Raw genomic sequence first — 22,496 nt, forward strand, 5'->3', positions numbered from 1 at the left:
TGACGGTTCTAAACTAAAAGAGCCCTTAAGAATTCGTTCTAAAGTCTCACTTTTCTAAGCCGTTATTCCTCAAAAATAATATATATTTAGATTCTTAAGACAAATTTTATTTCGCTGATAACAAAATACAATCTACTGGCAGTTAATAGGACATTTTCGAAAAATGCAGGCCAACACTCTTGTCAGGGATGAAATGATCAATGGAGTAAGGATCTTTCGATCTCTGTGGCTTCTGGGGGCCGGAATGGAACCCTTTTCAACCTTTATTTGCTGCACTCGCTTACAATCTAATCATACAGAGCAGAGGATACTACTTATGACTATGCTGATTGGAGAGAAAGGCGAGATGTCCTTTGGGACACTTGTTGGCGTAGTGTCCCTTGTGGCCGCACTTGTAGCAGGTGATCTCCTCCAGCGGCGTGGGCACCTTGACGAAACCGCCACCACCACCACCGGGTCCACCATGTTGCCCATGTGGACCATGCTGACTGTGGTGGCTGTTGTTGGGGTTGGAGTTGTCATTGTCATTGCCCTCGGAATGGCCAGAATGACCACCGGAGTAGCCAGAATGCCCTCCGCCCGAGTGATCCATGGCATTGATGTTGTTGCGATGCTCCAGACTGCCCACATACTGCTTGCACGAGTTGGCCTTGTGGCCCAGCTCGCCGCAATAGTGGCACGTGGGCAGTTTCTTGTGCAGCTGATCCTTGCTCAGTTCCGCCAGCGGGGGCAGTTCGAAATGTGGATGCATATGCTTGCAGGCGGGTCCTTCGGGGCAAAACCCGGCCAAATAGTCCATGCACAGGACGCGCCGGAGATGCTGATGCCTGCAATGGGGGCCATGGCGGCAGAAGCCGCGCTTGTACCACGGACAGTCCTTCACCTTGCTCTGCGGATCGATGTGCAGGAAGGGACACTCCTTGTTGTGGCAGGCATTGAATCTGGAGTAGAAGTAGCACTCGGGCATCTTGGTCATGTCGTACTCGTGAAGGAACTCGCACTGGTCGCCCTTTTTGCACAGTCCGCGCAGCCAGTGCTTGCACACAATCGTCCTGTCGCCGCGAATATGTCGGAATGGACAGGCGCTTCCTTTGTCGCACTCCTGGCCACTCCGGGTGATGAAATTGCAGACGGCCGCAATGGATTTGTCCATGCCGTAGAAGGGCAGCGGAATGGCGCCCACCTGCTCGATCAAATCCCGCTCCGCCTTGAACTGCAGCCCGCTCACATTGGCCAGTAGGATGTCCATCTCGGCAGGATTTAGGTTGGGTCTCGGGTGCCTTAAAATCTGGTAAACAATGCAGTTTCTCTTTTTTTTTGCGCGTGTTGTTTTGTTTTACTGCTGCTAGTGATGTCACGCAGCCGGCGAAAAGTTATCGATATCGATTGAGGTTGCGGGTGGCAGTGGATAGGGCTGGACATCTGGCTATTTTATAGCCAAGTCTAGCCGGAGTATCTATCCGAGCTAGTTTTGCTAACATAACAAAAAATGCATTTTTAATAACAACAGTTTTGTATCTCTGATACTTTTTTTGTTACAAAATGTTAAATTAGAATAGATTTATTTAAATCAAACAATAGTTAACAAAGCAAAACCCCCAAGCTCTGGGCTTTTTTCTTTCAATCCAAATAGCTACTTTTGTTAATCGATGGTGACCAGCACTGTTGGCTGTTATATTTTGGCATTCAGATTAAGTATCCGCCCCGTTAGTGTTGATGATAAAACTGTTTATCTATAAGGGCCACTTATATAAGCACAACATTAAGAACAAGTTTAATTTAAAAAAATTGCTTTTGAGGAAACACGATAATTAACCACCCCCGCCATTCGGTCGATAGTCAGATGTTTATCGATCACTTGTTTACAACTGCTTTTCGCAATGTTTACGACGTAAGCAGAAGTTGCGCGGAAAAGACCGAGATTAGTTTATTTGGGAGCCGATGAACTGGAGAATGTGGAGCGTGAGCCGCTGAAGGAACGACTCCAGACCCAACCAATCCATCCCAATCTCCAAAGTTGAAATGCTGCCCACATACGAGCGTTTTAACGATCCCAAAAGCGTCTTCTTCCGGCTTCCCTTCTCAAGACTGGCACTGGTGGCTCTGAGTTTGCCCCTCGGAGGATTCTTCTTCTGTGTGATTTGGTCGCTGACCTTTGACTTTGTGAGGAGCACCTACACCCACTGCGATGTGACCAACTATCTGCCCTCCGTTTCGGCAGCCATTGGGAACTATGAGCCGCAGAAAACCGTTTGGCGATTGGCCATCTTCCTTCATTTACCACTTCGTTTGGCGGTGGCCAAAATCTACCTGGAGCACTACCGGGAACATATCCGTAGGAGCCGGAGATTGCTGGGCATCCTGGCCTGCTTCCTGAATGTCATCGAGGACTTGGCCCTTTTCTGCCTCTCATTTTGGACCTCCGCGGATCACTATGAAACGCATAGGAACGCCTTTGTGGTGTTTATAGCCTGTTCCGAGTGTTACATGCTGGTATCCTACCTGCTCAATAGGAACATCCGGAAAACCGTACTCCTGCCACACGAGGAGAAATCACTCAGATACAAGAGGAACCTGTTTCTGGTGAATGTGGTGGCCTTTGGATTGGCTGGCTACTGCTTCGTCAGGCACAATTCCCATTGCGAGGCGGGAGGTGAGTGGTTGATGGTTTTAAAAATCCTCAAATCAATTTATTCCTTACCCATTACTCTGGTTGCATCCACTCATTATACCGATACATTGCTCTGAAACTGAAATTTAAATTTCCACAGTCTATACCTTTTTTGCCTTGTTCGAGTACATCGTAGTGCTGACCAACATGGGCTTTCACATGACATCCTACTGGGACTTTTACGCCCTCAACGTGGTGTGCGATGCCAAGCACGGCCTTTACCTATCCCAATTATAGATCAATTGCAAGGTCAATAGCCACAACGCCGCCATATCATCCAGCCAGCCGCCGAGGTGTTTAGCTTAGGCTCAAAGTTTACTTAATTTTACCAAAGGAACCTGCTTCCGAAGGACTCCGACAGGAAACGATTCAGTATGACAGGATCTACACACGCTTTTATTTAAGGCTTTCACCCGTTTATTAATGGTTCTTTAATAAGCTTGTAAGCTTAAAAAGTTTGTAAGGAATCTAGTTAAATTCGAACCGTGTTCCATTTTTATGTAATGCAATATTTTTACACTTGCTCTTGGATAAGAAAAAGGCTTTAAGAATATTCTTTTTTATACAAAACGCAAAACGCAATTTAAAAATGGCTTTACGGATTTTAATACTTTGTAAGCATAAAATTGTATTTATTTGAATTTGGATAAATGATAAATTAGGATTATTTTAATTAAAATGTGTATATCATTTCCTAATATTAATATGCAATATTTTGAAATTTGTTAAATGGTTTTTAAGATATAATATGCACATGTGGCACAAACTTTATGAAGGTTATTTTGACAGCAAGCAACAAATGATGGAAAATCTGTCATAATACGAGTAGTATCAGTTGTGAGAATTAGGAAACGAATTATTTTCATTTGTGCCAAAATGAATCACTTTCATGAGGATAAACTAAGGATTCTACCTATTTCAATGAAGGATTTGGGGCCTCAGCGGCACTTTCGCTTACCGGTGGGTCCTTTTCTGGCCCTTGGACTTTTGCAAGTGCCCGTGTGCATGGCCTACAACCTGGTGATGGCCATTGCCACGGATTTTGCGGCCACGACATACACCTCGTGCCATGTCTTCAATTTTTTCCCCACCACATCGGCGGCTGCCAAGTCGCAGCACACTGTTTGGGTCTTTGCATGTTGGATGGAGTTTCCCTTCTGGATTGCAAATGCCTGGTTGCAGTTCCGCTTTTACCGGAGGACCTTGCCCAAAGCGGTCCGAAGTTTCGGCTGCCTGATAGCCATGTTGTTGGCGGTCAGTAGTTTTATTATGCTGCTCTGGGGAACCTTTGCCCAAGTGGATGGCGACTCACTGCTGCACATTGCCATCGCTTTGTCCCTGTTTATGTCGTGTGCCATCTATATGGCGGGATCCTTCGTGTGCTGCAAGTATTATATGCTCGATAAGGGTAGACAGCAGCTGCACGAGGAGCTGTCCATACGGCTGAAAAGCAAACTGGTTTTTCTCTACTTTGTAACCGTGGTGATAATGTGGCTATTTTACTTTATCCACCAGAAGTTTTGCCTTCCCTTGGGTGAGTTGAGCGGGTAGAAATAGTGTATTTATAGTTTAAATTCCTGTTTATCCTCCAGCCTACTCCATTTTTGGCTTTGGGGAGTTTGTCTCGAGCGAGTGCTTCTGTTTGTATCTCTGCCTGGCTTATTTCGACAATTACCACGTCTATATATGCTACGACCAGCGAATGGGTTTCTTCCTCAGTGAAATCTAAACACTTGTCATTTTCCTATTGAATGTATTAACAAAATCGTATAAAAGATAACAAAATACTTAGGGTTATTAGGTTTCGTAAATACGAACTAGGTCGTCCAGGCTAATGGGGTACTGGGTGACCGGGCAGCATCCATGCTCCTTCATGTGGCTAACGATGCACTTCCAGCAGAAAACGAACCCAGAGACGGAGCAGGCAGTGGGTGTCTGGATGGGCAGCAAGCAAACTGGGCATTCGCCTCGTTTGGGCAGGGTCTTCTGGACTTCCGGGGGTAGCTCCTTCCTGGGCATGGCCCCCGGATTTAGCAGAGTGCCTCCGACTTTGCGACGCTGATCGGTGGAGTACCACCATTGTACGAACTGCAGGAAAAAGGCCAGAACCTCTAGCATTTTGAGGACGAGATAGGTCCATTGATCTTCCTTGGGAGGTTCACTGGGATAGCGAAGGGTCAGACCCAACGATTTGAAGATGGGCGAATGACTCGAAGCGTATTTGATCAGGTAAAGGAATGTGTGCACCGCCTTGGCGGCATGAAAAGCATGGAAGGCACTGAGCAGTCGCTGCTCCCAGGGATTTGTGTCCTCATGGCGGGCTATTCTGCTCTTCAACTTTCGTTCCAGGTAAGGAATAAAGGTCAACAATGTGGCGGATGTGAATTGCTGCCGGCGGTTCAGCAATTCCCCAGTTTCCGTAACCGTCCGTTGCAATCCGTAGAAGCTCTCGCCAAAGGAGGAGGCTCTTTTCCGGAGATACAAGTACTGCAGCAGCCAGGTCAACAATGGTGATAGCTCCTCTTGAATCCGCAAACTTCCCCAAAGTTTAAAGTCCAGCCGCAAACCAAAGTAGTCGAAGATCTTGCTGAGAGCCGGGTAAATTAGGTTGTCCAGCGTTTCCGCCGCCGATATTTCAAATATCGAGGGCACATTCTGCAGATTCTGGCGCACATTAGCGGCTTCTGCCATTATTTTTATTTTAATTCATTAAAATAACTCTGGGTAAATAAAATAAAAACAGTTGTTTGGCCTGTGTTGTAAAGCGCGGCAAGGAATTTCTTATCAGTCTTTGGGGCTATCGGTTATTAAAAACATAAATAGGCGAAAAAACGTTAGAAAAAGCTAGAAATACTCTTTTGGCTTAAAAAAGACTTGTGAGGGGACACAAGGGAATTCTACTATACAAATACGTATACTGTTTTTTTTATTAAATAACTCTGTCTAAATTAAATAAAAGCAGTCGTTTTGTTGTAAGGAATTTCTTATCGATAAAACAGCGGGAGAAAAACTATAAACATTTATTTTGGCTTGAAAAAAGACGAGTGTGCAGGGCATCAGTGGAACGTCGTTTCACAACACTGGATGCTAATCTTGCGAAATTTGTTTTGTTTTTGGTGCCGCTCCTATGTTTGCTTACTAGCCGATCGAAATATATATATAAAACGATGAAAACCTCGGGCGCTGGCAATTCCGACGAGTTGAACAAGTCAACGCACAGCAAAGTCACCAAAAAGTCCACAAAATCCCGCTCCAAGTCAGCCAAATTGGAGTTGGCTGGTAAGAATTCCCTATCCGCATCCGCATCTGCCACTTCCGCATCCGCAGTGGGCAGTCTGCCAGCCACGCCCACCCACCTTAATATGGTCACAACGCCCACAACTCCAACTTCGAGTTTGGGTAACTACAATCTATTTGATGCCTCATTTGCGGTGGCCGGAGGTGGCGGTGGTGGCCATGGACTCCAAGGAGGAATTGCAGGAGCCGAGGCCTCCGGGAACTCTAGTCGAATGGTAAGAGGATACTCCAAGGGTCTTCCCTGGTTATAATACCCCTTTTTTTACTGAAGGGCCATCAGAAGAGCTATGCCGGCTTCGATCCGCGGAGCATTAAGATATTTTGGGAGCAGCACGACCAAACGGATGTGGAACTATCACAAGATGTGTGCGCCAAACTGGCCGAGGATGCCTCCTACAAAATCTGGGAACTGATCAATGTATGGCAAACATGTTACCCATAAACATTTTTATTCATTGATTTCCCCTTTAGAACGTGAAGATATATTCCCGCCATTCGGGTGGAGTGGTTACCTACGATCTGGTAAATGAGGTGCTCAAGGATGCCGATGTGCCACCCATGCTGGGTGCCATGGACACAGATTGGGATCGCATTGACTACGATGGCAGCTTTTACTTCCACTCCGACAAGATCTTTGAACTAAGCGCCGAATTTCAAAAGGAAATCAATTTATGCACACCCGATGATGCGGACTTTCAGAACATCTGCCCCGTGGAAGATAAGCACACGGATCAGTTGCGGCAGTGTGTTCAGAGTCTGATTACGGCTGCCCTTTTCGCCGACACCAAATCCCAGATGGCTGCCATCTGCCATGCCTATCAAACGCCCCTCATGGGCTCCATTTACCGGGTTATAGTGAGCAAGATCGTACAGCTGCTGGCTTTCAAGCAGCAGGATCAGTTGAGCCAGCGTTGCTGGCGATTGCTACGTGCCTGTAACTATAACTCCACGGCCAATCACAATGCCTGCCGGCCTGAGTATTTTAACCTGGCCGAGGTGCTCGTCAGCCAACTGATGGCTCCCTACGAAACCATCAGACCAGCACCACCAGAGGCTGCAGACTCTGGTGAACAGGCCACCATCAAAATGGAGTTTGAAGAGCAGCCAGAACAGTTGCCCACTCCCGCTGATAATCCCGTTGTCATGGAGGTGGGCAAGCAGGAACAAACACAGGAGCCACAGATGTTTTCCAGTGAAAATACACTGCAGGAGCACACCATCTACAGGCTGCAAACGGAGGAGGAGGAGGAGGAGCAGGGTATTCCCCAAACGGAGACACAGGAACACCTGTCCACCTACTTTGCCACTCCAGTGGGGAATATCCTGGTGGATGAACTGTGCGAAACAATGGGTCAGCTGGCCTCCCAGAGTGGTTATCTGCAGGCAGAGTGCCTCTTTCTCATCAAACGACGCTTGGCGAGGTTCTTTGAGGGACGTATTATCTGCAGTGAGAGAGGTAAGTGCTCATAAACCGCTTTTAATTTAAATTTTAATCTCTAAAACCTCCTTAACCAGACTTTAAGTACATCAGCAGAGCGATACGCGGTCTAATCGCTTTGGGGGAGTATGCCTTTCGAGAGTTTATACCCTACATCTACAAACTACGCGTCGAGGAAATTCCAGACAGTTTGTGGCAGGATCTGGCACCGGCTGCCATTTTCCTGGGCGGACAGGATGACACATATCTGTACGAGTGGCTGGAGCATGGATGCGGTGCCGCTCTGCAACCCTTTCTGGTGCACTATGCACGTAAGGTTTACCCAGTAAAACTTCGAAAAACTTTCTAAGTAACTGGTACAAGTACTATATTGCAGGAGCCTACGAAAAGATGGTGAGCAGGCGGTACGTACGAGTTAAGCCACCGGCATATAGAATAGAATCAGTGCCAGGAGTGCGTCGACTGGAATGGAGCACTCTTGCGGCAGCCATGTGCCATGGCGATGATCCCAGCAAGGCGCTCAAGCCAAAACCCACTCTTCGCGAGGCATTCCCCCACCTCCAGCCACCGAATCTGCAGCTCAATTGCGCCGGCCACATCCGCTTCAAGTTCGCCGGCTGTCGACCGATGCTGCTAAAGCCCAAGGTTTCCAATCTGCCGCATTCCGTGGACTCGCCCGCGTCCACAGCGAATGGTGGTGCTGGTGGTGGCGGTGGTGGTGCCAGCTCCGATATTCTCATAGCCAAGCGAAAGCTTTTTAAGCATCTGACGAACGTGAGAAGATGGTCGCCCATTAGCGGCTATCACTACTTGAGGATTTGAACCTGAGGGTTGTGAAGGAGAATTATTTGGGGATCTCAATAAAACTATACATTTACTTTCAACATTGATGTGCTCTGGGGTGAGTAAACTTTAGTTTTAATCAACTACAGCCCCTTCTCATTAAACATAACATAAAACCCATCGATACATACAAGGAGCACAGTGGTTTATCGTAATGAAAACAAAACTATTTACTCGCAATACTTAATGATACAAGACTAGAAGGCCTCTTCGTGTGCTTGATGACCATTTGCTGGCCCCAAAACCGGAACTGGAACTCCTGCCGCCTTCATCTCAGCCATAATTCGCTTGTTGATAATATTCCTTATGTTGGCATTCACATTTGGCAGTAGGCCACCGGTTCGCGCGGCATGTTCGATCCTCTGGACGACGTCGATTTCGCGGCGTGAGGATATGAAGTTTGTAACCAGTGCATTGTCCAAGTTGTTGCCCACTCGCCCGATTCGGCCGCACCGATGGATGTAATCGGAGACATGGAGCGGAAAGTCAAAGTTGAGCACATGACGAGCTCTGGTGGTGTCCAGACCGCGACTTCCCACATCTGTGGTGGAGAGGACGTCGCAGTGGCCGTTCTGGAACTGCTCGAAACGGCCCAGTCTGATCTTCATCAGCATATCTCCGTTGAGATTGAGGCAGTTCACTCCACTGTTGTTCAGGAAGATGGAAACATAATCACTTGTGGTGGATTTGTTGCTGAACACAATCAGTGGTCGTCGCTTTGAAAGATCTTGTTTAACAAGCGTTAGCAGATGGGCTGGACGATCTGCCTTGGACATGCGCAGGAACTTCTGGGTCACATGGGGCATCAGGTGGTGGAGATGCGGACTCACTACCTCCCGAATGGTGTCCACATCGATGACTTTGTGCAGGATCTCCCTGGTGTTTGTGGGCATGGTGGCCGAGGCCAGGACCAGCTGGGTGCCAGTCTCCTCCTTTTGCACCAAATGGAACTATTGTCAGGGATAAAGGAAAATTACAAACTCTTCTTAGGGAACCCACTTAAGCCAGACTCACGGGAAATCTCCTCAGGAAGTAGGTCAGCTTATCGGTGAATGTGTCATCTAGAAGGGTATCCGCTTCATCGAGAACCAGGTGGCGAACGTGCTCCATGCGATAGATGCCAGTGGTGACCAGTTTGCTGAGGGCACCCAAAGTGGCCACTAGAACATCCACCTCTTCGAACTGCGGACTCATCATCAGCTGCTTGGTGTTGCCTCCTAGCAGGGATTGCACCTTGAGATTGGTGCCCTGGCTGAGCTTCTCTGCGACACCAGCTATCTGCGTGGCCAGTTCCCTGCCCGGAGTGAGGATCAGTGTTCGGGGAGAGTTGAGTTTCCTATCGGCACCCGCTCTTTGGAGGAGCTTGTTCAGGATGGGCAGTAGATATGTAACAGTCTTTCCACATCCAGTTTCAGCAGCTATCAGGCAGTGTTCCTTCCCATGGACAATTGGCATTCCCTGCTTTTGGACGCCCGTCAGCAGCTTTATGCCCAGTTCATCTCGAAGATTTTCCAGCAGTTGGGGATGAATCTGCAGCCCAGAGGAGTCCAGAAACCCATCAACTGGCTGCATTTCATGATGAAGTTGCTCCCCTCGAACACTGGCATTCAGGATAAAGTAATCTCCCTTGGATTTGTTGTGCAACCAGCCCTTGGAGGCCAGAGTAAGGCTTCCAAATTTGGCATCCTCCTGCTCGTGTTGGGTTAAATTGAACTGGCTTCTTCTGCAGGAGATTAGGAGCTGTTCCTTTTGCTTTTTGGGCTGATCCTTTGTGGGTTTCGGTTTGGTCTTGACCGCCGCCGCTGTGGCAAAGGATGCAGTCCGTCGGATGGACGTAGATTGCACCCGCAGCACCACGGATAAGTTCAGCATTCTCTAGGTTTCCGGATTATTCAATGTTTTTATTCTATTTGCCGGCGAGGAAATCAGCTGTGGGGTTAAGTGCTGCAAAATGCATTTGGGAAAGTGCTGCCAATGGCCAGAAAGTTTAAAAAATGTTTTTAATAAATTTTCACAAAAAACCTTAATGCTTCTAATGTTGAAATCCAATTTAGGAGACACAATTCTACCCATTGATATTTTTCTACAGTTTTCGGATTCATTTTATTCCATTTGCCGGCGAGAAAATCAGCTGAGGGGTTAAGTGCTGGAAAATGCCTTTTCGAAAGTGCTGCCCATGTGGCGGGAAGTTAAAAAAATGTTTTTAGTTAAGGGCACATTTAAATATTATACTTTTGATAAAAGACCGTAATACATACTAAAGTTGAAGTCTATTTTAAAAGGCACTAATTTTAGCATTTATAAAAATTTATAATTTTAGGAAAAAGTGTCAAGATGTTTATTTTCAACAACTGTAATTCTTACTAGTTTTTAACCCAATTATAGTCAAGAATTTTCACTACCTAAAAACTGTTTAAAAATATTTGCAATATTGTACATATTGTATTTAATACGATTTCCACTCTAGTAATACATTTGTTATTGAATCAAACATTTCCTTTATTAAATAATCATAACATAAATAAATTTTAAGGTTAAATCAAATCTCATTTATGGACCGCTCTATGGCGATTAATTGTGGCATCATTTCCTGATACTGAGCCAGCTGCTCTTGTATTATGACGCCCAATTTCACTCGTTCACTCTGCACATCTCGTACAAGCTGTCGATTCGCATTGCTTTTGGACATAGCAATCTGTAATACAATTTTAAAAAATTCGTTCGTTTTTAATTCTTAGTGTTTCTCAGATTGCAAAAATCGGAGGGTAGTAATACCTCAAGTTCCTTTTCCTGGGACTTCAGTTGGCGCTCCATAAAGCGAATGCTCAGAGCCAAACTGTGCATGCGCAACGGGCGAGTGAGTTCTTCTGGGGACACACCGTTGAAGTTCCTGAGGGTTCAATAGTAAAACATAAAGTTGTTCCTGGTCTACTAGCCAATTACTAGCTTTAATACCAACCAATCCTTTCCCTCGTGGGCAGCAAACTGCTCCTTCAGCATCTCCAAAGTGGTCAGCTTGGTCTTCACATCGTTGCCGGCAAAGAAGCATTGATTCACATCAAGGACGATCTTGGTCATGAGCCGACGGGTGCTATTTATCATCTGTTCGGTGTCCAAGCAAGTATCCTCCTTTTCCTCCAAAATGGCTGCACAAACATCCAGATCTGAAGGACTAAACAAATTTGTACTTGGATGTCATTACTTCCTGGACTGAATGAACATCTTCGCCTTACCTCAAGTCCGCAAATATCTGTTGAATGACTTCGTCATAGGCCTCTTTCACCTGGGGAATGATAGCTTGGTGGCGTTCAAATGCAGTCTCTGTCTCCTCCTCCATTTTTTCGCCGGTTTTCATACTTCTTCGATAAGAACTTCAATTCAGTTAAACAAAAGTTGGAGGCTAAAAAACAAATGCGACCATATTCAGCTAGCTTGAGAATACCAAATCGATCACAACAAAACTCAAAAAGGGTATTCCAACCCTGTGCTGCAGTGGAAATCTACACTCAGAAAACCAAAACACTATGTATATTTGGACCTTAAAGATTACAAAAAATTATTCCTTAAATTCCTTTCAAGAACAAATATTTTTCACGGATGTTTTTTTGTTTGATCAAAAGATTTTTAAAAACGCTGTCCCAAAACTTATTCCCTAGAGCCCTTAACTGGAAGCTGGATTTCAAGTGTGGTTCTATTACATAATAATCCGCTTATAATGTTTCGTTTTGATGGTAAAGATTCCTATATTATGGTTTTAGATTGAATCTGGTTTGAGTCTAGCAAAAAGGTGACCCAGAACTGTACTCACAGGTCACTTGTGTAACTTGGATCTGTAAAAATTGTTGATTAAATTTTATTTAAATAATATTTAATTTGCGTTAAATTATTGGCTCCCTTTTAAACCTAATTTTTAATATAACCATAATGAGTATTACCCATTTTTAGTAGAAGAGCAACAAAAAATCACCGCCATATTCAAAGATGACTTTACCAACTGAATTACGAAACTTTTCATATGTCGTGTCGCCAAAGGAAACTGCCAGTCATCTAGTAACACTCAATGATTTTCAGCTGCGAAAAGTTGTACTGCATTTTCCTGCGACAATGAACGCAACTTCAGGTCGGCGACAAAACTTGCCACAATGGAATTTCCTTTTATCTCTGCTCTTTCGAAGAGTTTTTAATTTGTGTGCAACGTTTTGCGCAAGTTGTTGAGGCGGAGACGCAGTTTTTAATATGTTTTGAGTAATTTGTGCACATTTGCGAATTTTTATCGCAGTCACAAAAGTTTGTCCTTTGTGCGCCTTTATCGTATCGTATCGTGCTCCTTGTTGGCGCGGTTGTAATGATGACTTTATGACTTTATTTACGTGCAATAAAGGAAGCATTCCGCGCGAAATTCAGGTTTGAGCAGCAGCATCGCACCACTACTTTCGAATATAAATGCGATTCAGGTTAATTTATTCGTTTGCCAGGTCCTGCATTTTCATTATTTTCGGAGCCGAAAAGGAACTCAGTTGTGTGGAGTAGGCTGAATTCTAAATGCGTTGCCCTCCACAGAAAAAAACCTGTTTATCTTAATACAAAAAAGTCGCCCCAAAATTAAATTCGAACCAAAATAGAGGCCAGATTTTCGTATAACAAAAAGTCTACCTAAATACAAGAAATATTGATGTTAACTTATGAAAAACCTACCTAAGCTTCGAAAAAAACCGCCATGAAATTATTAAAAATTGTACAAAAGACGTACTTCAGATCCCTACAAAGTAAATTCTTATACATATTTCTTTCTGTGTAGATTGGGCCTTAAATATGCTAAATCCCAGCCAGAATCCTGAGCTGTCCTCTCCAGAATTCAGGGGCGTGCCATTCGGTGGCCGTGTTAACATACAAGTGCTACTGGCTGACGCATGTCTTGCTGAAACTCGGATCTGAATTTGCATTTCAATGATTAAAGTGTTAAAATGCCGGCCGACACATGCGGACTTTGCAGAACCCCCATCTCCACCTCCCCTTTTGCCTTCGTCCCCCCGTTCGCCGTCCCCCGGATAGTTCGTAATGGCTTTATAAAGCGAACACCTCAAGCAAAATGCGATTTTAATATTCTTATGCTCGTGCACATGGTGTGAAGAACTTGTAAGTGTTGACTTTTTGCGGTGCGACTGGGTATGCAAATCAGTCTTAAATTCTGAGACAAAGTTTTGCATACTTTTCAGAATTCTGAAATATTCTAATTTCATATAACTATATGCATATTTTGCACAAGAGTTTGTCGTTTGTCTTAAACAAAATAGTCTGATAGTAAAGATTCTTAAAGAGATGTTTTCCTTACAAAAAAATTGTATTATTTAGTACTTTAAAAAGTGATTTTTGTGAATTTCCTTATCATGGCAAATCACATTATTAATAATTCAATTTTAATTCAATCAGGATGAAAGAATAATGCGTGTGCGTGTCTCGGCACTTTGACGAAAGTCATGTACTTATCATGAAGTCGCGTGGTCTCATGTCCACTTCCGGTCTTTTTCTTTCCTGCTCCCAATTAGATAAATCAGTCGGCTCTAATTGCTGCACCATTTTGCCCGATAAGCGAGGCCATAAAAAAGGTGAAATAAAGGACACTCGTGCGTAGCTGTTTAATTGAAATCTGCGTGCTTTGTGAATCCATTCGACTGCACTATCGCGATGCTCTAACTCCAACCTAACTCCACGGCCACGCCATCTACACAGTAAGAAAGCACTGAGATTTGAACTCCGACTTATGTTAGAAATCTCTCTCACCTACAAAAAAGGAATTTTTCTGAAATGAAATAGAATTTTTTCTAAAAAGATGTTGATTTTCTTTACTCCCGAAATATCAAGTTTCTTGGGTGTATAATTTTTTCTACTACCATAAAATCAAGATAATCTTTTTAATTAAACAAAATAGTTTTCTGATTATTTATTTCTTAGTATTTATTTATTAATTAAAATAATTTTAGGTTGCTTCCCTTTTAAAAACATTTTCTAATATTACCTTTATTTTAGTGTATGTTTTTGTTTGACCATATTTCGTGGTTAATCATGATGTACCATTATTTAGAATTAAGAGGAAACGAAATATGTAATAAACTACTTGTTTTTTTGTGTGCAACAGTGGGCCCTGGCTGGCGGCGACACCCATCACTTGACGACACTTTCGGGCGTGACAGAAATGTCTGACTTTTCATGGATTTACCAGAATTAGTGAGGACTATGGAGGGGATTATTTGAGGGGGGGAATGAGGGGGAATGAGTGGTACGTCAGCTGCAGTGCGTGAAATGCATTTAAAATTTGCGTTGCATACTTGTCGCCTCAAATTACAGCGCATTTGTCGAGTGGAGCTTTGTGCTTTGTTCCTGTATTTGGGCGCGGCATTCACATAGGAAAGCCACAGTAGTGGTCGCATTTATCGAGATTATTTCAATGCTTTCTCTACCAATGGTATGGCATTTACATTTCTAGCATTTAAGATAAGAAAACTCGTTTCAAATTATTAAACCATTTCTGATAGTTGGTTTTTGTGGTTTACCATTTTATTTTAAAGTATGTGCCTTAGAAGGGTCCGACAGCTTTAACCCAATCAAACGGATATGTAATTAAAATCCATCTTTAAATAATTTAAATAAATTAAAATCATTAGTAGGGCTCGACAGCTTTAATAGTACACATTTTTCGAAAAAAAATTTAATTTAAACCACGTTTTGTTTATTTATTTAAATATTTTACAAGTAATTTGTTGATAAAGGGCTTATGTATTTATTGTCTGATACATAAAAGTTCCCAAGTTAGTAGTCATAATATTTTGACTGAAATGTGCATTAGGAAATGGTTAACATTGATTTGACAGTATTTATGTGACCACAACTGTGGGCACTCGTGCGTGCAGACGAGTTTGAAATGCTGCAAATGCGCTTTAAGCACGCATTAGAACAATGAATAAGACCAAAGCCATGGCTGTATATAAGCGTATATATCTGGATATGGCAGCCGCAGTCTACCGATTTTTGCGGATTAACACTGCACACGCAAATGAAATGTACCTAAGTACAATGGGAAAAAGTACTGGCAGACAATTGGTATTCACCTTGAGTTCCAGCTTCACATGTAATCCATCGTGCAAGATGCTTCATTTTCTGTGTGTTTGGGTGTAAATGTGGGAGGAGTATGATATAAGCCCCAAACCCTTTTGTTTGCCTAAGCGTTGTGCGGGGGTCTCTGGGGGAATGGAAAAACAAAAAACAAACACAGGACACGAAAGCTGGCTGATGGGGTTAGTTTACCGATGCGGCTTTTACGGGCTTAACATATTAATTAAACTTGAAGTGGAAACACGAAACCCGGCTGGGTCAACTTTAAATTAAGTTTTAATCTGTTGCTCATATTTAAACAGCCAGCAGGTTGTTGAGTGTGTGTGGCTGCACTAAAAAAAACACTTTAAATAACTTGAATAAAACAATTTTTTCCATTTTTAATTTATGAAAAATTTTGATAGCTTTTTTAAGGCTTGTCAATTAAAGGACTTAAACATTTTTTGTTAAATAATTTGCATGCAATTTAAACTGAGTAACTTTCTTATTGAAAAACATAAAAATTTTCGTTGAATAATTTTATTTTTTTTATATTTTTTGTTATACATTGTGTGCATATCATCTGCACATTGATGAACGGTGAAATTTCTATCAAATAAAATGTTTATTAGTTTTGGCCAAATTGTAGTATATCATCTTTTTTTGTGTGTTTATTTTATAGACAATTTTGATTACAAAATTGATTTTATTTCCTCAAATGTGTTTATTAGCATGATTACTTGTTTACCTATAAAGTGATTTAATAGGATTGCGATTTGGTTATAAGCATCTCGCTTTCTCTGTGTAGTCCCTTAAGGATATTTAAGCCGTGCGTGTGGTTTCATTGAGTATTGTTGTGAGCTCCGATGTTCTGGCTCTGCATCTCTAATTGAAATTGGTAATTTGCCACAGAACTTCCAGAGGCCGACGACATGCAGACTCAAGACTGACGAATGACAGGCGACAAGTGACTGGCAAGCAACGACATCGGCCTCTTAACTCATTCTCCCCCTGTACACATAGAGAAACTGATATGACGTGGTGATCATTTTAATGATTAAGTACAATTAAATGTCTATAAATTACATATTTTGAAGGCAGTGGTGGTACGTTTCTTTAACGGTTGAAAGCAGCTGCTTATAAACGAATGCAAAATATTTAAATGTTAACATATATCTGCATATTTTTAACAAATATGTACTTCACATCAAAATTTATAATTTTGGGAATAGAGGTAAACATGTTAAACACCCAGAACTTAACTTAACTTAAAAATATCTTAAATCCAAAAAATTTAGATGATTTTTCAAAACGAAAACTAATATACAAATAAGCTTAGTTAAAATTTTTCTAGCATAATTTAATGTCGCAAGTCCTGCACTAAAGATACTGTTCTTCCGGGTTTTAAATAAATTTTCTAGAAAATGTTAAGTCTTTTAACTTTTCGATTAGGGAGAGTTTGCATAGCTGTATTTCTCTGTGCGATTTCCTCCCCAGAAATATCTGTTTGACTTACGTAAATCACGTTGATATTGAGCTGTTTTTTTTCTGTGTAAATTCTTTCCCGCAAAAGCAAATTGTGGCTCCTCTTTCGCTGTTTGGTTAATGCAGTTAACTTGAATTCCGTTCGTGTCCAGGAGAAACGCATAACTCTTCGCTGAACAAATCCCAGTCACACGTGTTGTGTGCCACACCTGTGCGGATGGGGATACGGATACGGATTGGCGGATGCGGATGTGGCACTGTGCCGAACCCGGCAGATTGACAGCTTAATAAATTAAAATGCATTAAGTGGCTAGCGTAGATTTGCGGCAGCCATAAATCTTTCACCCCTAGCTCGCTGGCTTTGGGCTTAAATATTATATTGTAATTCAAATATTTATGGCCATCAGCGTAAATAAAACTGTCTACTAAACATGGACCAGGGGGTTGCAAGTGATGTATGTGGCTCAGGTGAGCACCGCCACCTGTCACCTTCCGTTTCCCTTGCCTTTGGCCGCCGGTTGGCATGTTCCATCCTCTAAGCTCGCAAGGCAACAAATTCTCACGCACCGAGCCATTGACACGGGCTGCTAAGCTGTTGGTGTCGGGGTCCTGGGAACTCCGACCTTCGCTCGGCAGCTGCCGAAAAAAAGGAGCCCAAGACGGTTGCTAACCCCCATACCAGACAGTCTGCGGGGATTTCCCTTCTCGCACAATCTGTGAAAGATTTCGTAGAAAATCAAAAACATGCAAAATAGCTTCATTTTCGAAAGCGATGCATATTTGTCAAGCTGAAAAAGTCGCAATTGTACATGCGACGGAAAACAGAGTGTGTGTGTGTGGTTAATAAAATAGATTTTGGCCGGAATTCAGGACTGAAAACGTAAATGTAGGTAGTATGAATACAAATAGGAATGCACCGTAAAAAAAACAACAAACATAATAAGACAGTGAATAAAAAACTATATCAAAAATGTAATTAATCAAAATTCTGGAAATTTTCAATCAACAATGTTACTGTAGAAACTTTTGAATCGTTAAATAGCTACACCCAAAGTAAATTAAAAGTTTAGTTTAAATAAGTGTGTCTTTAAAAAAAAACAACAGTTTTAAATTATTATTAATTCAATACTAAATAATATATTAAGAACCATTTAGTTTGGTATTTATACCAAAAATTCTATAACTGTAGTCTTTTACATTGTTACCAAAGCAAAAATTAACCAAAATACTCTTTTAAAGATGATAGAATCAGAATTTCCTTAAACGAACACTCGAAATGTATTACAGACAGTGTAAATTGACTGACTCAATTTGTATTGGAAACCAAAAGCTTACATTTTTTGCTTTGTGCAGGGCAGCTGAAATAAATTAACAGCCTCGCATTGATATCCCGCAAAAATATGGGCGGAAGAGTCGAAAGCGGAGGCAGTGGCCGGGAATCGACAAATCATAATAATCATGGGCATATCTTAACATTTCTGGAATTTCGTGGGTATATTTTGTGTTGCCTACTTTTGAGAGTCCGCTGAGGTCGGTACTTTTGGATTCCCTGACCGTCTGTATGTCTGTATAATATGTATCTGAGCGCTTCAATAAATTGTCTGTTATCATTTTCATGTTTTCGCATTGACAAAGGTTGGGTTTTTTTGGGGGTCGACTGGGTCGTCTGGGTCTTCGGGGCGTATGAGCAACGTCAAGTTTGAATCGCAAAGCGGCTTGCAAGATGGCAAAACTGCCTTGGATTTTCTTGAACCACCGTGGTCGTGGCATCTCGAACCGTGCTGAGCCTAATTTGCCGGAAATAAATGTGCAGCGATGTGTGCGGACTTAGGAAGCCAAGACTCTGGGAATCGGGAATCCCGAAAAGGGAGTGGGTTTAGGGACTAGCCACCACGGAGGTTCCCAGCTGGATGCCATGCATCACCTCTCCTGTTTTCTTGTCCTTGCGAAATGGAGTGCTGGTTATTATTATTGAAGCGCCAGGAAATTCGAAACTTGTCAGCAGTTGCCGGAAGGGGCAATGAATGTGCATGGATGAAAGGATGGGAGGATGGGAGGATGGGCGAATGGGCGGAGCTGACGAAGTCCTTGTGGCAAATCGAATTCCGTTCGATAGCATTCAACGTGAAAATTGAGTGAATTGAATGAAAATTTAAGGTTTAAAACTCCCCATGATGTCGGATTAACGGATGGACAGCATGATATTATTGCAAATGGAAGTTTCAATGAAAGTCAATAAACGCGTCAGCATCGATTGGTCATTAAAATCATTTATCACGTGGTCTTAAAATAAGAACGACTTTTTTAAAGCCATTTTATAACATAACCGAAAATAACAATTTGAAAAGCGTATTATAATTATAACATTTGCTTTACTTTTAAAACTTTAAATTAATAAATTTCCGCTAAGATTTGTTGAAATTAAGGTCGATGAAGAGTTTCACCAAATTAAATTGTTAAATATTGATACATTGCCAAAGCTTTAACAAAATTTAAATCATTTATTTTGTGGGTCGTAATATAAAGCCTTTTTAATGCTTTAGTAAAACTTCCTTAAAAACCTACCATGTATTTTTTCTAAAATTACATTATAGAATTTGTAATTTGTTTAATAAAGAATATATTTCCCCCAAGGGTCGTTAAAGCTAAGAACGAAAAAGTTGTTCGCTAAAATAAATTGTAAAATATTGATACGTTGGAAAAGCTTTAATAAAAGGGACTTCCGTCCATTTCCTGCAACCGAATCGTGCCTGCCTCAAACAGATTGTTAAAGTATTTTCATTTACGAAAAGAGCTTAAAGATTCAGGAAAGCAGTGAAGGATGAGGAGAAGGAGAAGGCGAGTCCTTCGATAAGTTTAATGGCTGCTGTTGTCACGAAAAACTCCGCGACACTGATAGTTCCTTTTGGAGAGTCTCTGTGGATTGAAAGCCATTAGCGGGCTTGGCCAGATTTACGCTTGAGGTGGCGAAAGTAGAATGAGAACGAAGAGAAAGTAAGCCCAGCATCAGCATCAGCATCAGCATAACTTTCACCGACTCGGCGGCGGTCGTCATCAATTGTTTCCATTCGTTAGCAGCCGAGTCTTGTCGGCAATCAATCAGTCTTGTCGACCCCCACACCCCGGCTCTTTGCATAATTAAAAAAGTATGCGTTATGTCATTTGCCTGACGTTTATTTTGGTCGGAAGTCTCCCCGTGGAGGAGACGCCTCAGCAATCCTCAGACAGGGAATTTCAATTACAAAGGTTTCCGCCCGCGGGCTGAGTAAGCAATACGCCGCAACACCTGACACCAGATTTACCTACCTGTAAGCTATCGCCATCACGAACTCCACCCCGATCCTGATCCCGATTCCGCGGATATCCAACCCACTATTGTTGTGGGGCGGCAGATTCAATTAAGTTGATGAAACGACAATTGTCGAGCAGCCAGCTTCAGTGTTGCCCATAGCAAAATGTATAAGGCGTGACTCAAACAAGTGTTGAATAATGCTAGACACAGCTACATTTTTAACATTAGTAAAGGCATTTAAAAAAGTAATACATTTTGAAGGTATGTTAATTACTATAAGAAATAAAGATTAAATTGTGTTGATGAAACGACAATTGTCGAGTAGTCAGCATCAACTATATAAGAATATTGGCACAAGAAAATCTTTTTTATAAGTGCTTAGAATGTGAAAAAATTGTGTAAATACTAGAAATACCAGCATTAGAATTTCTAGTTTGAGGTGAAGAATAACCAAGAATAGTTTTTTTTTTAAGTGCTTGGAAAGATAATGTACCTAACTACTATATTTAGGAATTCCAGTTTGATCAGGAAAATATCTAGGATACCATCACTGTTCGAGCGTTGAAAATCCAGCTGGCAAAAGCGGTTAACGACGACGTCTCCATCCGTTGTCCATCACCGGGCATTCGATTTAAATAGGTGGCTGTCAATTAAAGGACAACATGGAGTGAAATGGGGGGTGTTATAGTGATTTCTCCCCATCTCGACCAGAGTTAATTCAATTATGAGCATCGATGGACGTAACGAGCGTTGGATGGACACGTGTAGTCGGGTTATTATTATTGGCCCAGTATGCCGGATTTAATTCCATTCAATTGGTTGTCGAAGATTTCATCGCCAATTGAATATCCCCCTTTGACAACCTGATTTTCCGAGTGCCTCTTTGCAACTAATTGCACGGCAGAATCGGAATCGCAATCGGAATCGCAATCGGAATCACAGGGGCCATATAATCGAATCGAATGCGCATCGTGGCAAATTAAATAAGTGAATGATTTGCCACGACACTCCGGATTTGCTATTCTCTCGGGCAATTAGTCCGTCAGCAGATGGCAACAGTCGTGATTTCCATTGAGAGCAAACAAAGTTGTCGCGGCGCAAACCCAATTAATAGAACAGAAAACGAAACTCAGCCAGTTGTCGCTGTCAAAGATCCCACCATTATATGTAGCTATGATGTCGATGAGATGGTAGATGACAGCATTGTTGGGGATTGCATTTAAGTGAATCTCGGACAATATTATAAGCTTTCATAAAGGGATTAAATAGCACTGAAATTTCTAGTGAGTTAAAACCAGTAAGAAAGTGCTAATATTTATACATATTTAAACAAGGTGTTCAAATGTTGTTTTATAGCTGTTATCTTTTAAGATGTAAAGTTATCTGCTTTTGGTTTAAATTAATTACGCGGATGATATTTAATAACATTTTATTTGTCGGATTTAAATTGTTGAAATATTTTTAAAGTAAAAAAATATGTGGTATATGTTTTTATTTCTTTTTGTAATTTCAAATAACAATATATTCGTCCAAATTAAATTATATAAGTATTTTTAAAAGACAAAGGCAATAAAAACTTATTGGAGAATGTGTAATATGGTTTTAGTTATTTTTACCTTTTGTTTAAAGTTGATAAAAAAATAAAATGTATTACTCAAATATTATTTTTCGCACCTTCAGTTTCTCTCCGTGTTAACCAGCTTGTCCGGAGGCCCTGCATCCGGCGTAATTAGTGCACTCGGAGGTGCAGTCCGGCTCACTTGACCGTACGCCTTTGTTCGAGAATTCTCCTTTTTCTGGGGATTTTCTCGAGTGCGTTTCTCGCTGGGTTTTCAGTTTTCCGCCCTGTTTTCCCTTCTGTTTTCCCGGCTTTGGCGCCTTTGTTGATTCTTTTAAATTTCGCCTTTCAATTATTTTATGCAAATAAGCAAGCGGAGCGCAGATTATGCCAGCTTGACGGGATTCCTCTTAATCCCCTCGCTTTCTCCTCGAAGTTCTCCGTTTCCCTTTTTTATTCCCGTAGAGGCGAAAGAAATCCGCTCGCCAAATGAATTGTTTGGCATTGTCGTTTTCCCGTCTCAAGTCGGTCAGACCCATCGTAATCATCTTAAGTTGCTCAAATGGGTTTGTTCATTTCGAGTGTTTTCGAACAACTTCAAAAATAAAGCGATTTCGCCGTAATGTTTGTCCGTTTTCCTTTGCTTAATTGGAGCTCCTCGGGGGAGCCGTTTTTCCCCAATTTCTGGTTGCCTTTTCCCCATTGCCATTTTCTATTTATGGGTTTTCCCTAGCTTAGCTCGATTCATTAACTCGGTTTATCGCAATGTTTGATTTTTCGGGCGTGTAATTTTATTGGGCAACAAGTCGTCGTCTGGCTTAAA

The 22,496-nt window shown here is 42.1% G+C and overlaps 8 protein-coding genes across 10 annotated transcripts in view; 4 read left to right on the plus strand and 4 right to left on the minus strand.

Annotated features, from left to right (window-relative positions):
- LOC128253473 (cGMP-dependent protein kinase, isozyme 1) overlaps positions 1–22,496 on the plus strand; it is a 59,384-nt gene that overhangs the window by 15,249 nt on the left and 21,639 nt on the right. Inside the window, exon 1 of one of the 2 annotated variants that reach the window (XM_052981888.1) lies at positions 8,207–8,307. The exons of the other annotated variant lie outside the window; for it this stretch is intronic. Coding sequence (XP_052837848.1) covers positions 8,296–8,307 — 12 coding nt within the window. The 5' untranslated portion in view covers positions 8,207–8,295. Of the gene's footprint in view, positions 1–8,206; positions 8,308–22,496 lie in introns of those variants that run through there. 2 annotated transcript variants of the gene reach the window in all.
- Positions 82–1,371, minus strand: LOC128253487 (cleavage and polyadenylation specificity factor subunit 4). Its single transcript, XM_052981914.1, has one exon. The coding sequence runs from the start codon at positions 1,247–1,249 to the stop codon at positions 311–313; it is 939 nt and encodes a 312-aa protein (XP_052837874.1). The 5' UTR covers positions 1,250–1,371; the 3' UTR covers positions 82–310.
- Positions 1,868–3,287, plus strand: LOC128253490 (post-GPI attachment to proteins factor 2). Its single transcript, XM_052981917.1, has 2 exons — positions 1,868–2,653; positions 2,772–3,287. Exons 1-2 carry the CDS (start codon positions 2,023–2,025, stop codon positions 2,906–2,908), a joined length of 768 nt encoding a protein of 255 aa, XP_052837877.1. The 5' UTR covers positions 1,868–2,022; the 3' UTR covers positions 2,909–3,287.
- Positions 3,511–4,400, plus strand: LOC128253489 (post-GPI attachment to proteins factor 2). The gene is made up of 2 exons (XM_052981916.1): positions 3,511–4,205; positions 4,264–4,400. The coding sequence occupies exons 1-2, from the start codon at positions 3,548–3,550 to the stop codon at positions 4,398–4,400; spliced, it is 795 nt and encodes a 264-aa protein (XP_052837876.1). The 5' UTR covers positions 3,511–3,547.
- On the minus strand, positions 4,469–5,429 carry LOC128253488 (peroxisome assembly protein 12). The gene has a single exon (XM_052981915.1). It carries the CDS (start codon positions 5,360–5,362, stop codon positions 4,469–4,471), a length of 894 nt encoding a protein of 297 aa, XP_052837875.1. The 5' UTR covers positions 5,363–5,429.
- Positions 5,748–8,290, plus strand: LOC128253474 (uncharacterized). Of its 2 annotated transcripts, none has more exons than XM_052981891.1 (5): positions 5,748–6,183; positions 6,249–6,386; positions 6,440–7,424; positions 7,484–7,717; positions 7,783–8,290. In XM_052981891.1, the coding sequence occupies exons 1-5, from the start codon at positions 5,839–5,841 to the stop codon at positions 8,226–8,228; spliced, it is 2,148 nt and encodes a 715-aa protein (XP_052837851.1). In that variant the 5' UTR covers positions 5,748–5,838; the 3' UTR covers positions 8,229–8,290. The 2 variants fall into 2 exon arrangements, with proteins under 2 accessions (XP_052837851.1, XP_052837849.1); XM_052981889.1 differs by having other exon boundaries at positions 5,749–6,183; positions 6,240–6,386.
- LOC128253479 (probable ATP-dependent RNA helicase DDX28) lies at positions 8,299–10,254 on the minus strand. The gene is made up of 2 exons (XM_052981897.1): positions 9,264–10,254; positions 8,299–9,199 (listed from the first exon to the last, which is right to left on the minus strand). Exons 1-2 carry the CDS (start codon positions 10,119–10,121, stop codon positions 8,447–8,449), a joined length of 1,611 nt encoding a protein of 536 aa, XP_052837857.1. The 5' UTR covers positions 10,122–10,254; the 3' UTR covers positions 8,299–8,446.
- Positions 10,739–11,686, minus strand: LOC128253492 (uncharacterized). The gene is made up of 4 exons (XM_052981919.1): positions 11,483–11,686; positions 11,209–11,421; positions 11,025–11,139; positions 10,739–10,944 (listed from the first exon to the last, which is right to left on the minus strand). Exons 1-4 carry the CDS (start codon positions 11,602–11,604, stop codon positions 10,789–10,791), a joined length of 606 nt encoding a protein of 201 aa, XP_052837879.1. The 5' UTR covers positions 11,605–11,686; the 3' UTR covers positions 10,739–10,788.

This window comes from Drosophila gunungcola, assembly GCF_025200985.1.
Source record: "Drosophila gunungcola strain Sukarami chromosome 2L unlocalized genomic scaffold, Dgunungcola_SK_2 000037F, whole genome shotgun sequence".
Taxonomy (NCBI): domain Eukaryota; kingdom Metazoa; phylum Arthropoda; class Insecta; order Diptera; family Drosophilidae; genus Drosophila; species Drosophila gunungcola.

Bases quoted from the DNA above. Each gene is read 5' to 3' on its own strand.
- LOC128253489 (XM_052981916.1), top strand. From the start codon at position 3,548: ATGAATCACTTTCATGAGGATAAACTAAGGATTCTACCTATTTCAATG. The intron at 4,206-4,263 runs GTGAGTTGAGCG...TTTATCCTCCAG, and splicing joins GAAGTTTTGCCTTCCCTTGG to CCTACTCCATTTTTGGCTTT.
- LOC128253488 (XM_052981915.1), bottom strand. From the start codon at position 5,362: ATGGCAGAAGCCGCTAATGTGCGCCAGAATCTGCAGAATGTGCCCTCG.
- LOC128253487 (XM_052981914.1), bottom strand. From the start codon at position 1,249: ATGGACATCCTACTGGCCAATGTGAGCGGGCTGCAGTTCAAGGCGGAG.
- LOC128253474 (XM_052981889.1), top strand. From the start codon at position 5,839: ATGAAAACCTCGGGCGCTGGCAATTCCGACGAGTTGAACAAGTCAACG. The intron at 6,387-6,439 runs GTATGGCAAACA...TTTCCCCTTTAG, and splicing joins AAATCTGGGAACTGATCAAT to AACGTGAAGATATATTCCCG. The intron at 7,425-7,483 runs GTAAGTGCTCAT...CTCCTTAACCAG, and splicing joins TATTATCTGCAGTGAGAGAG to ACTTTAAGTACATCAGCAGA.
- LOC128253492 (XM_052981919.1), bottom strand. From the start codon at position 11,604: ATGAAAACCGGCGAAAAAATGGAGGAGGAGACAGAGACTGCATTTGAA. The intron at 11,140-11,208 runs GTTGGTATTAAA...TTGAACCCTCAG, and splicing joins GCCCACGAGGGAAAGGATTG to GAACTTCAACGGTGTGTCCC. The intron at 10,945-11,024 runs GTATTACTACCC...ATTGTATTACAG, and splicing joins CCCAGGAAAAGGAACTTGAG to ATTGCTATGTCCAAAAGCAA.
- LOC128253479 (XM_052981897.1), bottom strand. From the start codon at position 10,121: ATGCTGAACTTATCCGTGGTGCTGCGGGTGCAATCTACGTCCATCCGA. The intron at 9,200-9,263 runs GTGAGTCTGGCT...CCCTGACAATAG, and splicing joins ACTTCCTGAGGAGATTTCCC to TTCCATTTGGTGCAAAAGGA.
- LOC128253490 (XM_052981917.1), top strand. From the start codon at position 2,023: ATGCTGCCCACATACGAGCGTTTTAACGATCCCAAAAGCGTCTTCTTC. The intron at 2,654-2,771 runs GTGAGTGGTTGA...AAATTTCCACAG, and splicing joins TTCCCATTGCGAGGCGGGAG to TCTATACCTTTTTTGCCTTG.